Below are 17362 nucleotides of genomic sequence, written 5' to 3'. Positions count from 1 at the left end.
CTATGTTCCTCCCTCCCCACAAGGCTCAGGGAACACTATGGAAGAAGGGGTGGAAAGAACGTAGGAGCTGAAGAATGAGGAATGCGGTGACATGTTGTATTCTGGACAAGAGAGAGCCATTGTATTTATGAACTTGAACTTGCACAGGATCAAGCCAGTCAATATTCCATCGTGGACGAGGGAGGGGTCATGAGGCCCTACCCTTAGGTAAGGAGTTATTGGCAGTTGATGGCTGCAACACATAAATCATGATGCACCCCTGCAAACCCATCACTTGGAAATGGGCGGTAGGAAGATCAGATGGTAAAGGTCAACCTTGACTATATAGCAAATTAAAGGCTAGCCTGAGAATAGGAGGTATTCTCTCTCTCTCTCTCTCTCTCTCTCTCTCTCTCTCTCTCTCTCCTCTCTCTCTTACACACACACACACACACACACACACACACACACACAGAGTTAACTAATTTTTCCCCCAAAGTTACTTTTAGTGTTGTATCTGACAACTGAGAGTTGTTTCCTTTGCTTTCACTAATTTTATATTGTTTGTCCTCTTCATTGCTGCCTCTCCTCACTTTGTAGCACTGAGGACTCTATTACTGAATCTAGGCCTTGTGCATGCTAGGCAAGCACTCTACCATCTAACCATGTCCCTAATTCTCTTTTTACCTTTCCAGGCAGGGTCTAACTTACCCAAGAACTTGAGATCCTCCTACTCCAACCTCCTAAGTAGTTACGGCTGTGGGCCTGCACCAACAGTTCTGTATTTTATGGTTTTTATAAAGTATAAGTAAGATGCATATTCATGAGTTTCCTGTCATGTGACTTCTCTATCTTTTGATACAGCCTATTAATGAAGATGAAAGTCTGATTCAGCATACAATTAAAAGTAGTTCTTTTACATTCAGAATATCAAGTAGTGTATTTTAAAAGAAATCATATCACATGACTACACTTGGAATCTGTTAGTTTGGCTAATGTCCCCAGATGATCATAGTTAAGACAGCACTAGATATAAGCAGCACTGCATATCCGGATCCTTGAGCTCAACTGGCCGCAGATGGCTAGTAGAGTTGTGTCAACAATGGCTGCAACTCTGATGAACACCGGAAGAGATTTTCTGTCTTATTAGTCCCTAAACAATACAGCAATAACAACCATATACAGAATAATTAGGTTGTATTATGTATAGAAGTGCAGACACGGTTTAAAGAATACTGGTTCTACTAAAGTGCTACAACATGGGTAGGCATGGTGTCACATGCCTTTAATCCCAGCATTTGGGAGGCAGGAGCAGGTGAATCTCTGTGAGCTTGAAGTCAGCCTGGTTTATATAGGAAAATACAGGACAGTCAGAATTACATAACTGAGACAGCCTGTCTGAAAAAAAGAAAGAAAGAAAGAAAGAAAGAAAGAAAGAAAGAAAGAAAAACAAAGAAAGGACTATGTTAGAAGTTTGAGAATCTAATGTCTATAGGGGGCCTGGAGAATTCTCTGAAGACACTGCAGGGGCAACTGTCTCTGCTGTATGCATACTGTTAACAAATAAGCTCAAAATGAGGAGGAAGGGCTTAGTCAAAGACAATCTTAGATTCAGGGCAGGTCATAAAAAAAATCAGTTGAGAAGGTCCAAATTTTTCCATGGGTATTTATTTAAGAAAAAAAAAAGAAGCATGGCTTAAAATAGTTGTTTTCTCCCTTGGCTGCACTTTAAAGCCACTGGGAAACCGTTAAAGGCCTGGGCCCCATGTTCAGCTCCATCAAACAGAATGGACCCTACTGCATCAGGGCTTCAAGAGCTCCTGAGTCTAAGGCACAGTTGGACTGAGCTGCAGCTCTGATAGGATCAATGCGACTTGCTAGTTTGAAGTATGTGTGTTGATTCTAAGAAAGTTATTTATGTTTTTTGCTAATGACAGGAAGTGGGAGACAGCATGCTGGTAGTTTATCTTGAATGTGGCTTAGATCCAGGAGTTGTGGCATGGCCGCTGTCAAGTGCTACAGGAAAAACACGTGTACAGTTCCATTACTTAGAGAGGTAAGCAGATGCCCTTTGAAAACAAAATCGATCAAACACAAGATAGAGGGAGAGGTAAATGTCACAAGAGCAAAGAGCTGAGCCAGTGCCACGGCCGAGGATTCAGGAGTGTGCACTGTACAGGAATGTGGCACCTGCCAAGGTTTTACCTATTGAAAATCGACTGCAGGGCCTCCTCGAAACGGCGCAGGACTTTTGGTGGGGTTGGCCACTTCACATGCTTCCCGTAGTCTCTCATGTTCTTGACCCCGTGGAAGCGTCTGGATACCTCATCGATGTACGACTTCACTTTATAGCGCCGGTAGTACCTGATTATTGTCAGAGCTGCCTTGGTCCTCTTGTACCGCATTCGGGCCAGGGTGCCACGCCACACCTTCAAGACAGAGAAAGAAAACCGAAAGTGTTGCTGGCTGACTGAGTAGAGTAGTAGGTGACTTTGTCATTACAGATGGTTCCTCCGCTTAGCCAGCTGGCCTGGCAACCTGCTTGGTGAATGAAACAAAGACAAAGTCTGCTGATCCCACCTACCGCCAATAGATGGCGCTGGGAATCATGGTCACTCTACCCACCTCTCCCCAACCAGGACCTAGCAGCTCATAATTCTACAGAGAAGTGTGTGTGGTATTTAAGGCAGTTTTAACTTTATTGTCACGAAATGAAGAAAACCAAAATGCAAGTATCTGTAGATAGATAAATATTTTGGGAAAGCTGAAGTCAAGTAAGATGAGTCAGAGTCGACAGTGCTTCAGGAAATGGAGCTTCACACAGATCACACTCACCACTCCTAAGTGGAATGCTACTTTGGGTTTGCAACCGGATTTACTTACGCAAAGCCTTTGCTCCCACTCTCTCCAGGCACGAGACAAAGTCCTGAGAATTTAATATATTCTAGGGGGAAATGGCCAGAGAGATCATCAACATCATATGAAGTTTTACTGTATATTTCAGCAACTCGGAAGTTAATCAGGCAATATATAAAAGCCAAATTTGCCCAAGCATCAAATCAGAGATACTTATTTTTTTTCAAGATCCTGTATCCAGGTATTCCTATTTTGTCTTGAGCAAATATAATCTCTTGAGCAAAGCTGAATTTGATGTAATCTTTGACCAAGGGCTTTTGCCCTATACAGTCTCTCAACCACCAAGTCTGCTTTCTTCTCCACTGTTTCCCTTTTCTGGTCTTGTCTGCTACAGAGTCTTTGTGATCTCAAATGACTACCCACTTTTTCTGCTACATGCTACCCCCGGAACTCCCTTGCTAGTCACTGCTCTGCTTTACCACCCAGTCCCGTCCTTGGGCTACTTGTCTTATTCCCCTTCACGTCCCTGACCTGAAAGGGACAATGATTTCGACCCTGAATCCAAAACCTGCAAGTGTGTTCTCCAGTCTCTCTCAGGTTTCCTGTATTTCTTCTTGAATCCCCATCTGTGCTCCCCAAATTCTCCTAAGACACCTTTGCACTGTTTTTTTTTATTTAGTTGTTTTGAGTCCATCTTCCTGCAGACTCAGTGTTTGCCAGTGTTCTTCGTGCGCTGGCAGTGTTCTCCCTCTGCAGCCCGCGGCACTGTGTGCGCACGCAGATTCGTTTGCATACCACATGGGAGGAGGTTATCAAAGGAGCCTGACGGGTCAAGAAAAACCGCAACGCATAGGGGAAACAGGGTGTGTGAACGTGAGATGGGAATCTAGAGTTCGTGTATCAACAGCACTGGAAGACAACGAGGCGATAAAAACCATCTCGTTCTCTCACGTGGCGTCGGCGCAGCAGCCCTTTTTAGTCCCTGCGGCTCCTTCCTGTAGCTGAATGTGCTGTACAGATGGCTGTGCTCCGCCCCCACCCAAGTGCTAAAATAAAGGCCCCTTCTTTGGTATCTTGAGAAACCAAAGGAACACAATTAGAGGGTGGAAGAGTGTGATTCAATTTCTTAGACAAAACTAAAGTTTCATACCGTTTGTGGCTTTGCTTTACAGAGGGGAGAAATTAAGATTCCCTGGTGCCCATTCTCCATACAAAGCCAATCTTTTAATTTCCAAGAAGCATTTTATAAAGCTTTTTATTAAACAATTTTGGTTAGGTTCTTTAAAACCATTCCAGGGGTGCTCTTTTTAAGAACAAGTCTTTAAGGTCATTTGTGTTGTTGGTTTATCTAGGGTTTGGATTGTCGAAAAAAAAATAGTATAAGAATGCTTAGAATAAAAGACAGTAGCCCTTTCCCTGACACCTGCCCTTGCTTCTCTACCTTGCATGCTCATTCTCCATAAACTATTTTAACTGCTGCTTCTGGGACCCATTGTCATATCTGCAGATCATATACACATACTGTCCTGTTCCAGTTGTGAAAACTCTCTCAGCACCACTCATACTTCTGGCATCTCAACAGCTGTCATATCAGTTTTTCTACATATACTACCCACTGAATAATTCACAGACATGTATTGCATTATATTATGTATGACATATATAAAATGGACTTATAAAATAGACAAGGGAGTATGGTTATTCTCCCAGTACCTCATGAATTTGCTTTTATTCATAGTTTAGAACTATGGGTAAAATTTCTAAAACCTCTGATTTAACCTTTTTAGTGCATCTTGTGTTAACTTTTACCAAATGCTATCAAAGGCCCATCAAATGACCAGTGATGGTCTTTTCCGACTGGTAGGCTCACCCACAGAATCTTTTTCTTGGGGTATTCCCCGTGACCCGCTCCTTTGGCTGTTGCACAGCTCCGGTCCTGTGGCTTTACAAACCACTCTTCATACTGGCTTACTGATGCTTGAGCTTCTCTCTTTCTCTGTCTTGGCTCCCTTCTCTGCAGTAGTTTCCACGTGGCTGCTAGGTTTCTCTTTATTATCCTTGGAAGTATAAAACAGTTGCTTAAAATGTCTACTTCTTGGGGTGCAGGGGCAGAGTAGCTGGCAGTGCACTCTGGGCACAGACTGACCATGTCCAAAGCCTGGGCACTCACAACGGCTGAGCAGACATGGGCAAGTCTCTTCTGCACATAGACTTCTTATCTGTAAGAGCAGGTGGCAATGGTGTTTACCTCCTCAGTACTGTGAGGGTGAATAGAGACAGGGAGACAGTGCCTGGTCACTGTCGGAGTTTGCTAAGCATAGCTGCTAGGATTGCTTCAAAGTCTATTCTGTCACTGGCGGGCTGCACAACTTTTTTTCCTTATAAATGCAGATATTTTTGTTTCTGTCACATGTCAATGTGACCTGAAAACTCTTTAGCGAATGTAAGACATTCCTTTGTCCACACTCAAATAGTGCTGCGCTATTGGGTTTCATGCTTCCATTTACAAGGCAGTCTGCACCCAGAGTTTGCATTCTGTACTCAGTCTTCTAGCTGCCCAGCAAGGACAGGAAGGGAGTCTTGGTTTTGGGTCACTGTTGGTATAGTCTTTCGTAACCTTTCAGAAATAAACACTTTACTAAGTCGGGAGATATGTGGCTCGAGGCTTGATATTCATTTTCCATATCTGGAGAGCATTTCTTGGTTCAGTAACAATAACTGCTAGTAGACCCCACTTCTGGATATACCAGAGGCAGGGAAGACAGAAAGTCCTGCCAACTCTTCTCGACTGGGAAGAAAGGCTCTCAGTAGAGGGCTGGGTGTTCTAAGCTCTCCTTGGCTCTGTTTTAATAGTGAATGCTGACCCTTTGAAAGCAGCCGTGACTTTTCAGAAGACCCTCTGCACTTCTCCATGCTTCATTTTTCTCTTTGAAGAATATATTGATTTTTTTGGTGCCCTTTTCTAGTTGGGTCCAATTTTTCTTTTTTTCTGGATGACACTTCTGCAAGTTTATAATATGAAGTTGTATCTGTTTGGCTTCAAAATTGAAGACACATTTTTTAGGACTCCTTGGAGAAAGTAGCTCATGCATTTTCCCTCATAATTATAGTATGACATTTACTTGGAAAGTGTATTGTTCCTGCTTTGCAAACACAACATCTCATTAAGACTGTCCCATGGGGGAAAAAGACTGTCCCATGAATGCTCATGTGTCTGTGTAGAGGGGTTGCTGCTGACTTTCCCTCTAAGAGTTAGCAGTATGAAAATTGTAGTGTAGGCCAGATGTGGTGGTGCACACCTTTATTCTCAGTACCTTTGGAGGCAGAGGCAGGCGAATCTCTGCTTTTGAGGTGCTCTACAGAATAAGCTCCAGGACAGTCAGGGTTACACAGAGAAATTCCGTATCAAAACAAACAAACAACCAAAAAACAACAAAAAAGAAGATTAAGGTATAATAGTTTTCCATTTTTCATCTCTGTTTAAAGTTGTACAAACTTTTTTATTAATTTTAGAAAAGAAATTAGATTTATTCATTTTATGAGTTTGCCTGCATTTGACCTGCAAGTGTGTACACCACATGTGTGCTTGGTACCCTTGGAGGTCAGAAGAGGGTGTCAGGTGCCCCAGAACTGAAGTGACAGACATTGTAAACCACCACGTGGGTGTTGGGAACTGAACCTGGGTCCTCTGCAAGAGCAAGAAGTGTTCTTTACTGCTGAGCCACTTCTCCAGTTCTACTGTGGGTTTGCTTAAGTGTCACATGAAGTTTATCTCTGTAGAGGACTATACTTGATGACAGAATTTAGAAAGCAGAAGATTAAATGTTAAATTCCATAATCAAATGCTTACTACTTGTTTGCACATGCCTGAAAGGTTCAAACAACAAGAGAACCCAAAGGGAACCACACTGAAAGCATTCTTTGTTTATCCTGTTGACGGGGTCTCATGTAGTCCAGGCTGGTCTCAGGCTGGTCTCAAACCCCCTATGCAACCAAGGATGGACTTCTACCTTCCAAGCATTGGGATTACAGATAAGGACTACTACATGCCCAGTTAAAAGCATTTTAACAGGTGGTGGTGTTATGCCCAGCTGCATATTAATATTTTAAAAATGAGATCCTACCTCAAAACAAAACAAACAAACAATCAAAAAGAAAAAAACCAAGAAGTGTTAAGAAGGAAGTTTTAATCCCCTGGAAATAGAGTAAAGACCATCACCCAAATTAGCTAAATTTATAGCAAGCTTTATTATATGTGTACAATATAGCTGGTCAGGCAACTGATTCTCCCTAAATATGGGATTTGAGAACATAGGAGAAGTGGGGTTTTTATAGTCCCCAAACTGCAAGACTAGGGGATTTCCAAGAGAATTGTGATTACATAGGAACTTGGCAGAACATTTTAGCAGAGTGACGGTCAGGATATTACGTACGGAACATGTCAAGTTCCAGAAAATGGGTCAAGGCACAGTTAAATATTTTATAGTACATAGAAATGAACTTATTTTAAACTCGTAACAAAAATGACAACTGACTGTAAGATGGAGTCAGGCTGGTTCATCAGAAGAAAAGTGCATAGAAAGATCTAAGTAGGACTAGCCAGATACTAGAGGGCATGTGTGGTTAAGTAGAAGGAAGAATGTGGAGAGCAGAGCCACAGGAAAGGGCCAACAGCCTTTTAGGCCAGAGGGAAGCGGGAGTGTCCCACAGCGACACCCAGGGGACACCCTACCTACTTAGGTGTCAAATCTCCCACAGCAGCCAGCGATCCTTTAAAATTTGCCAGATCGCATCACATCTTTGCCTCAAGATGTGCCTCTCCATGTCCCTTATGACATAAGCTACAGTCCTTCAACGCCCTACCTGGTACTGCTCCCTGCCTGTCCCTATCTCCTGCTGTCCTCCTTCTCCCTGGCTTGTCCGAGCCGCACTAGTCTTGGGCTGCACCCTGAACTATCCATTCCAGGTCCTTCATGCTAGCTATTTCCTGTCTGATAAGATCTTCTCCCAGATGCCATATGGGTGACTTTTTACTCTGCGTATTTGTTCAGATGTCACCATCTTGCTGACGAGTTTGACTTGTCCCCAGTCTCCTCTCCTTGACTCCTTTCTTCCTACGTTCAATTTCTTCTCTCCTCTCATCACTGTCCAGCACACCGACCTGCTGGAGCGCTGCTTAGGCTCTTCTCCTCTAGAAGCCAGGCTCTACCAGACAGGAGATCTTTGTCTTTGTTTGTGGTTGTCTCTCACTGCTACGGCAATTCCAAGGATGCTGCAGTCACTCGGGAAGGAGCTCATCCTTGCTAGTAGAAGATTCCATTGAGGCACATTGTTCCTGTTTCACACACAGCATCTCACTTTTCCTTACCATATGACTTTCAGGGCTATTATTCACCCTGCTCCTATATTGTATTTGCTATGTTTATATGTATACCCTTTCTTCCATTTTCTTGGAACTCAGTGTTTGGTGCCAGAGCATTCCCTGGGTGTTTGGGAATTTTGGTTATCTATGCCAAAGACAGCCCAATTGGAAGTTCTGTTTATGAGCTTTGTGGATGGTAAACTTCCCTACAGTGGCTGAGGACTAGCCATTTGTGAGGGATTCTGGAATGTAAATACAGCAAAGCGCTTTTCTCTTTGCTTCTAGGTTTGCCTGAGTGAGGGAGAGCTAGGGAAGGTGTGAGTTTGTCTTCACTGTCTACCCTTTCATTCAATACCCTTGAATGCAGTATTGTGTCTTTCTCCTGAGTCTGGTGTCCCCAAGCCCAGGACATGTCTGAGTCATTCTCTTCAGACAGTATACTGGGTGCTATCTGTGAGATGAGACTGAGGGAGTCACCAGTTTTTTGGTGTCTGAAAGGAGCCCTGGTGGTCCTTTCTTTACTCAGCTTTTTCCTAGTCTCTTTCTTCATTTGTCTCTCTCACCCTTCTGCAGAGGGGACACCTGTCCCTCCTCCCACAGCTTCAGGAGATGAAATGCCAGCTTTGGTCATCTGCAGACTCTTGAGTTTCTTCACCTTCTTGAAAGAGTTACCACTTGTTTGTTTACTTCCCAAGGCTATTCCTGCCTCTTGTATGTTGTCACGGGCACTATGGCTCTGCTTGTCTCTGTGACTTTATTTAAGGTTCGGAACTACCCTGCCGTTCAGGAGAGTGGACAGCAGACATAAGTGCGACCTCTACCTTTAGCCAGGGTTTCACAGCACCATGTGGATTCTGCATTTTCCTTTGGCTCACACTCCCTCAGTAGTCAGGCATCTCAAAGCAACATCTGGTACTCATTACAGGTCAATTATGAACCTTTGCTTTGGTTTCAGAAGAGGCCAGCTTTCCTCATGCGTTCTGTTTTTATTTTTATTCTAGCTGTCACGGGCACTGGGCCTTTCTGTCTTATGGTTAGTACAAATCACTACCTCAGACTTTTCTAGTGTTCTCTGAAGTGGGTATTCTCTTGGTTTCCACAACTAGAATTCTTCAAAATTAAACTTCCTAGGCCATCCATACTTAGGGACAATTTTTGAGGGCCTTTCTCCATTTCTAAACTCAAATGCCCATTTAGTTCCTTTGACAGGTTATATCTGTTAAAGAATGGTAGTGGTAGTGGTTAGAGGGTATATTCAAGTACCAGGTTGAATTTGAGCAAACTGTAAGACACATATAATTCATCACTGATATCATATACTCCACCCAACTTAGAGTGTGACAGTTGTGTCCATTTTGGCCTCTTCTAAGTTATTTAGAAAGGATTTTTTTTTAAAAAAAAGAAGACTTATTTTATTTATTATGAATACACTGTTCTGCCTGCATGCCAGAAGAGGGCACCAGATCTCATTACAGATGGTTGTGAGTCACCGTGTGGTTACTGGGAATTGAACTTAGGACCTCTGGAAGGGCAGCCAATGCTCCTCCGAGCCATCTTTCCAGCCCTAGGAAGGACTTTCAAAATGAATGTCTGCTTGTCACAGGAGGAAGTGGGTTTCACAGTGGTATTTTCACACACATAACAGAGTTATGCCTCGTTCCTGCCCCTCCTCCACTGCCTTCCTCTAGCTCCTTCACGGATCCCCACCTCCCCTTGGTAGACCCCTTTCCTACTTTCATGACACATATATGCTATTGTTCTCTCAGGAGTTATTTTAAAGCAAGGCTCAAAGGCAGAAAAAATATTCTCCTTTTCCTAAAATATCTCTTTGAGGATCAAAATTAATAAAGACCCAGTGTGCTATTTTAAGACATTTTTTTATCAGATTGGCAGGTTAGTATGTATTAAAATAAAATTTAGTGGGTATAATTTATGTTTTTAGTATAATTCCTGAAACAAAGTACCTCAGCATTATATATAAACTAATAATATTCCAAGATAACTGATGGGAAATCTAAAAAGCAATGAGTTAACTAGATCTTCAGTCAATAAACAAATATAAAACAATTTTGAAAAAGGACACACAGAGAAGCACATGTGAATGGCTATCATTATAAGTTGTCCTGATGAACCAAACTCTTGTCGCGGGGTAGGGTGGGGTGGGCGGTCTGCCTGGTAGAACATAAATTAGAAATGATTGGAGCTGGAGAGACAGCTCAATGGTTAACATCATGGGCTGCTCTTCCAGAGGACCTTGGTTCAACTCCCAGCACCCACACAGCAGATCACAGCTGTCTCTAACTCCAGACATAATACATGCAAGCAAAACACCAATGCATGTGAAATAAAAAGAGGTATTTCTTTTTTAAAAAAAGAAATAACCATCTTGGGCTGGAGATAGAGATGTTTCAGTGGGCTAAGTGCTTGACATTCAAGCATGAGGACACAGGTGTGAATCCCTGCAACCCTCGTGAAGCCAGAAGCAGAGACATCTGTAACACCAGTGCTGCTACAGAGCATGAAAGGCAGATATAGGGGAATCCTGGGCATTTGCAAACTAGCTAGCTTGGTACAGAGAAGAAATGAAAGAGAGAGAGAGAGAGAAAGAGAGAGAGAGAGAGAGAGAGAGAGAGAGAGAGAGAGAGAGAGAGAAGTTTCAAACAAGGTGAAAGGCAAAGATGAGGTTATTCTATGACTTCCACATATGTGGTATGGTATCTGCTCTCTCTCTCTCTCTCTCTCTCTCTCTCTCTCTCTCTCTCTCTCTGAACATACACTGAGAGATTTAAAAAAAAAATCTGTCTTTGAGTCGTTGTAATTGTCTGGAACACTATCGGAGGCAGGAACCTCTGTTTTGGACTTGTATATTTCAAGTACAACCTTGCTCAGACCTCTTAGCTGACACTCGTGTGCAGACCAGGGCTGCTCACTAATGACTTCAGCATGGCAGCGACAGGATCTGACAATTTCCTTGCAATTCTAACTTGAGGAAGCACTGACCTTATGACCTTATGGTCAGTCACTACTAGGGGTATATCTCAACATTAGCCCCATTAATCCTGAACTGCGCTTATTTTGCAGACAAAAGAAACAAAATTGCCTCAGTTAACAGGCTTAGTAATTCTGAGGAACTGATATCAGGCCTCAATCTTGTTCAAAAGGAAATACTCTGTGGAGCTGTATTGGAGTGACTGCTTGCTTTTGTTTGGTTTAGTTTCTTTAAAGCTAAGGTGCAAAACTGATGATAGCTTGCTCACCTTTACAATCTTTCGGGTCAAGACCACCTACCTCTACCCTGCTTTCTGATAGGGAACAATGATGTTTTGGTCAAGTCTTACGAATCTGAGATGATCCAAAGTGGTGTTGTGGGATGTTTCAATTTTGTCTTCCTTAAAAAAAAAATACCCACTACACCTTTGGGTCAGATTCTTACAAATATTCTCAGTTTTGAATCGTTCCCTAGATACTTAAAAACCCAGGACCAGTCAAAGGTACATCTATCTTTTGTAGAGTCCCCATAGGGAAATCTGAAACAGGCTTTTTGCAGTGTTCCTTTAAAACAGGATTTAATATTCATTAAGTTTGGAAAAGCTGGATACCGGAACTCCTTATTTTTTTGGAAATTTACAACTCACATTAGCATATTAGATACCCTGAGATGTTCTAGATACATAAGCCTCTCACATACATTATATAACATTTGTATTTTTAACATATATTGACTACAGATATTTCTGTATATATAGACAGCTCATTTTTAACACAATCAGGATGTGCCTCTCTAAAACATGGTACTTTGGCACAGAGAAAGAAACCAAGAAAAGCAAATTCGGGAAGGCTCTCTGCCCTCCACCACCTGCTTGAAAGTAGGTCCTAAGTTTTTCCAATGAGAAAGAGACCCTCCTTCTTCCAGGAAGACAAGAATACTTGGCTCAGCAAGAAAGGCTCTATACTCCGAAGGGCTTGCATCAGGACTTTTCTGCAAAGGCCCTTATCTTCCATTCGCTCCCTCCTCTAGCTCTCGCTTCCTCACTGCCTGCCCAGGCACTGCCCTACGACCCCAAGGCCCCCTTCTCTTGCCTAGTGCACATCTGTATTGCCCTTTGCTGAGGCGGTGCCACCTCCTCATTGAATCACTTCTCAATTTAGGTTTTTCATTACTTTTTTTCTTTGAAGTGCCCATGCATATAAAATATTAGTATCACTAAAAATTATGTGCTTTTTCTTCTGCTAATTTGCCCATTGATCTTACAGGCCCCAGCTGTTAGACTACGATGGTGGAGGCGAAAAGTTATCCCTCCTTTACAATTTCCAAAGGATCATATATTTTATTTATTTATTTACCTTTTCAGAAAACACTGAATTAAAACAAAGACAATTATTCAAATAATGAAATAAAGGCTAGTTATATCAGAAAATGGACCAAGCATACTAAAAAAGACATACTTTCTCTAATTGGGTAAATGCTTACAAAACTATACCAACATTTTCCAATTTTTATAGCTGTATTATAGTTATAGAAGAGAATGTCTTTGTTTTTAGAAAACATGATGAAGTATTAAGTCAATGACACATAATATGTGGATTATTATGTGTCAAGTGTGTATGTACACAAAAAATCTGAATATAGCTATGCCTCTGTGAGCATGCTTCATAGATATACACAAAGAGACCTAAGAACAAGCATGACAAAGTAAATATAAATTTTTTTAAATACTTTTTTATGGTAACTTTATTTCATGTACATTGGTGTGAAGGTGTCAGATCCCCTGCAACTGGATCTTCAGACAGTTGTGAGCTGCCATGTGGGTGCTGGGAATTGAACCCAGGTCCTCTGGAAAAGCAGCCACTGCACTTAACCACTGAGCCATCTCTCCAGCCCCAATATAATTTTTTTTTAACATTTGGGGCAGTTAGGTAAAAGGTATATGCACAGAAATTCTTTATATTAACCTTGTAAGTTTTCTATAAATCTATAATCACCTCAAAATAAAAGAAATTAAGATTTTTAAGTGATAGAGGAGAAACAGGATATATTCTAACAAAATTTCCATAAGTGAAAATGGTCTTTACATGTGTGTATGTTTTACACACACACACACACACACACACACACACACACACACACACACACACACAGAGTGGGGGGGGCACAAAAACCTGCTTGCCTCTTCTGAAGAGCAGCGGGAAGAGAGTGACCTTAAATTTTACATCAGTGGAGCATCTTACTCATCGAACCAGAATCCTTTCTATAACAACTAACTGGGTTCATCAGCTGGCAGACGGGGAAGGGGAGAGTGCCAGGCATGTGCTGATTTACACATGCTCTCTCGTTTAATTCTCTTAATGGTCTAAATAGATAAATGTTTGGAGTGATGTGCACCGGATCTCACAGCAAATCCTGAAGCTGTATCATAGCGTCTCCCGAAGGAGCCACACTGGAAGCAGGTGCAATGCACATAGAGCAGTGCTTAGCATTTCATTTTCTCTCTGAGAAGGAGCTCTGAGCTTTCTGCAACAATCAACAAATACAGCCCAATCTGCATTCTTCCTGTGAAGGCAGACAATCCTCAAATCCAGTCTTTCTATGGCACTAACAGAACTTTCGTGTGCAGCTTTCATGAGAAGAGGTACAGGGCTGTGATAAAGAGAGACGGAAAGGAATCTACACACCACAGCTAAGGCACTTACCAAAAAGTAGAGCACGGCTTGGAGACAAGCTATATACCTCAAGTATTTTGACTTATCTCATGGCTATGAAGGGAAATGTTGTGACTTATGGCTCTCTCCACTGTGCTCCGATGGACTGTGAAGAATTAGAGTCAGGATTTCATAAGAGAGTGAAATTGCTCTTTGGCAAATGGCTCTGATGGATGAAAATATATGATTTAAATTTTGGCAATATAAAGAGAGTAGACTAAATGATAGCTGAGCTATTTTCACTTAGCACTCATAAAAAAAGTTAACTAAAAATTAACCATGAACATCATGGGAGAAAAACATGGTATTTGAAATTGGTAATTATTTTACTTCTTAGCATATCGGTCCAATTGAGATACTAAACATTCATAAACAATAATTTATTTTAATGGGAAAAAGAACAAACAACATTTACTATATGCCTAAAGGCATGAGTGTTAGACTCCAGCAATAATACTAATTATCTTTCAGGCAACTTAAGTTTCCACATCTAAATATCAGTTATATTTCTATTGCTGTATTAGTTGGAAAATACTTTGTATCATTATAAAACACTGGCATTTAGATTATTTTCTCCTTCATTTTTTTTGACTTGTAAAATAATTATGGTACCTAGAGATGCTCCTAAAACCTATGGATGTCTCTTTCATTCTATAAGCCATTGTCAAATGCCTGTGGTACAGGTAACTTCTTGAGGGACCAGAAAGGGAAGATGAGACACCTGTGCATTCCTGTATTCCTGAGGATACTAGAAACAACCAACTCCTTAAAAAAAGTAAGATCGAAGCCAGCAGGCTACGGCAGTGCCTGGTCATGTTTACTAAGTAAGGCATTATCCTCAGTAATAGGGACATAAAATCAGGCCAGTGTCTATAACAGAGGAACATCCACAGAAAATGCAGTGTATACACACCATGGAATTTTCTTCAGTCATGGAGAATAAGACAATCACATTGGTAGGAAAGCTGATGGAACTGGAGATCACACGCTAAATGAAATAATACCATGTCTTTCTCATATGAGGATTCTCTCTCTCTCTCTCTCTCTCTCTCTCTCTCTCTCTCTCTCTCTCACACACACACACACACACACACACACTATGAATGTAGAAAGGATCTACTTGAGAAGGGGAGGAAAATTAGTAGGGAGGAGGATAGAAGGGGGAAATGGTGAGTGTGGCCAAACACACAATATATTTGATTAACTGTTATTAGAAGCCCACTTTCCAATTCTACCTCTTTTTCAAGACAGGGTCTCACTATGTAGCTCTGGTTGTCCTAGAACTCACAGAGTCTGCTTGCCTCTGCCTCCTGAGTATTGCAATTAATTGCTATGCCTGCCCTTTCATTATTATTGCTTTTTATTAAAAACCTCTTTAACTGGGTTATTCTTGTGGATTCCTGGAAATTTCTCCCTAGCCCCATAATGGCTCCCTCTATCAAGATATCTCTTTCATTGCTCTCCCCCTCTGTCCCTCACTCAATTCAACCTTCTCCATTTTTCATGTTCCCATCCCCCATTGCCTCCCTTCTACACCCACCTCCCAGTTTACCCAGGAGATCTTAACTATTTCACATTTCTGGGGCCCTCTCCATGTGTGGTGTCCCTCTTAGGGTCCTCCTTTTTACCTAGCTTCTCTGGGGCTGTGGATAGTGGAGAGGGTACCTGAAAAGACCTTCCCCTATAATCAGATTAATGACTACCCTAATTGTCACCATAGAACCTACATCCAGTAACTGATGGAAGCAGATGTGGTAACTGGGCTGAGCTCCTGGAATTTAGCTGAAGAGAGGAAGGAGAGATCACATGATCAAGGGGGGAGGGATCAAGATCATAATGGGGAAAACCACAGAAACAGCTGACCCGAGTTAGTGAGAGCTCATGGACTCTGGACTGACAGCTGGGTAACCTGCATGGGATCGAACTAAACCCTCTGAATGTGGGTGACAGTTAAGTGGCTTGATCTGTTGTGGGGGAGGCCTTGGCAGTGGGTCCAAGATTTATCCTGGGTACATGAGCTGGCTTTTTGGAGCCCATTTGCTATGGTGGGATACCTTGCTCAGCTCAGGGGGAAAGGGGCATGATATTGTCTCAACTTGGTATGCCAGACTTCATTGACTCCCCAAGGGAGGCCTTACCCCTCTGAGGAGTGGATGGGGGGGGAAGGTAGAGAGATGGGAGAAGGGTAGGGAGGGGGAACTGGGGTTGGTATGTAAAATGAAAAAAATTTAAATTAAAAAAATTGAGATAAAAAAACCAGTAAAAGGCTCCGGTGATATAAAGTGTTCAGCACCTCAGAGCAAGATTGCTGCTTGGAAGTCCAGCACTGCTCAGGTGGACAGCTCCCTGACTGGTTCTACCCATGGAAACTGACCAACTTAACACTTAACGCTAAGAAGGGAATTTCCCAGACATAACAGCTCCTGATCATGAGTACATGCCTCCTCAAAGGTCTCTTCTGCCATGGCCCAGGGGGCGAGGGAACACAGTGCACTAGTACTCCTCTTGTGCATGCCTAGCAAATTAAGGACAGGTATTTTAAGAAGACTTAGTCTTGACTTGATTGTAAATGTGTTGTTTCATTTCTCTTATTAATAATTCATCATAAAAGTAGGAAATAAACTTTGGATAATTCTGGGCATACATTAATACACTTTCATTCTTAAATGCTTGGTTTGCAGAGAAGTTCAAATGATATTCAGAGCTCTTGCTAGTAGCTTGGCTCTGGAGTAGGCAACTGTGCCAGAAAGTGGTTTGTTGAGAAACCAGAGTTCCTGAACGTAGTTTGGCATCCCAACATAGCACCACTAACCACTATGATAATGAAACTGGATGAATACACTTTTTGAGAGAGGATTCCAGATCCCGGGGAAAGGGAATGATCTCTTATTTACTTAAGCTAGAAGTTAAATATACTTGATCTTTATTACTTCCTTTCTTAGATTGTAACTGATGTTAAGGGAGGAATGGCAGGTAAAAGAACTCATTATGGACAGGAACCTTTCAACAGTGCAAGCACATACAAACAAGTTGAACATAAAAAGGCCAAATAAGAGGCCCGATTCTAGTCACCAGTAAATTACAACAAGATACTGCTCTGGGACTACTGCTGGGCTGTCTGGGCACATGGCTTATCACACAGCCAAGGACATAGTCAGTGCATCAAGCACTTCATGCTAGACCACTGTGCTGCTACAAAGAAATGCCACTATACTTGACAAATACAGTTAAAGGGAAATACTGAACTTGCTCAGTGATATCCAAGTGTTATATCTGCACAAAGATGTTAACTGTCTTTATTAATGAAAATCCTGGGCTAAGGAAGTAGCTCAGCTGATAGAGTGCTTGTCCAGCGTGCATAAGGTCCCTGGGTTTGATCTCTAACCCTGCATAGAACATACATGGTACTGTGTGCCTGTATTCTCAGTTCCCATGTGTGTATGTGTGTGTGTGTGTGTTTATATG

General features: G+C 42.0%; 1 protein-coding gene across 1 annotated transcript in view; it reads right to left on the bottom strand.

The window, feature by feature from the left end:
• Myo1d (myosin ID) overlaps window positions 1–17362 on the bottom strand; it is a 307929-nt gene that overhangs the window by 126230 nt on the left and 164337 nt on the right. Inside the window, exon 17 of the mRNA XM_085695516.2 lies at window positions 2185–2408. Coding sequence (XP_085551642.1) covers window positions 2185–2408 — 224 coding nt within the window. The remainder of the gene's footprint in view (window positions 1–2184; window positions 2409–17362) is intronic.

Source organism: Myodes glareolus, chromosome 9 (genome assembly GCF_982192425.1).
Source record: "Myodes glareolus chromosome 9, mMyoGla1.1, whole genome shotgun sequence".
NCBI classification, from domain to species: domain Eukaryota; kingdom Metazoa; phylum Chordata; class Mammalia; order Rodentia; family Cricetidae; genus Myodes; species Myodes glareolus.
The sequence above is the reverse complement of the archived record's forward strand: the minus strand, read 5'-3'. Positions and strand labels throughout refer to the sequence as shown.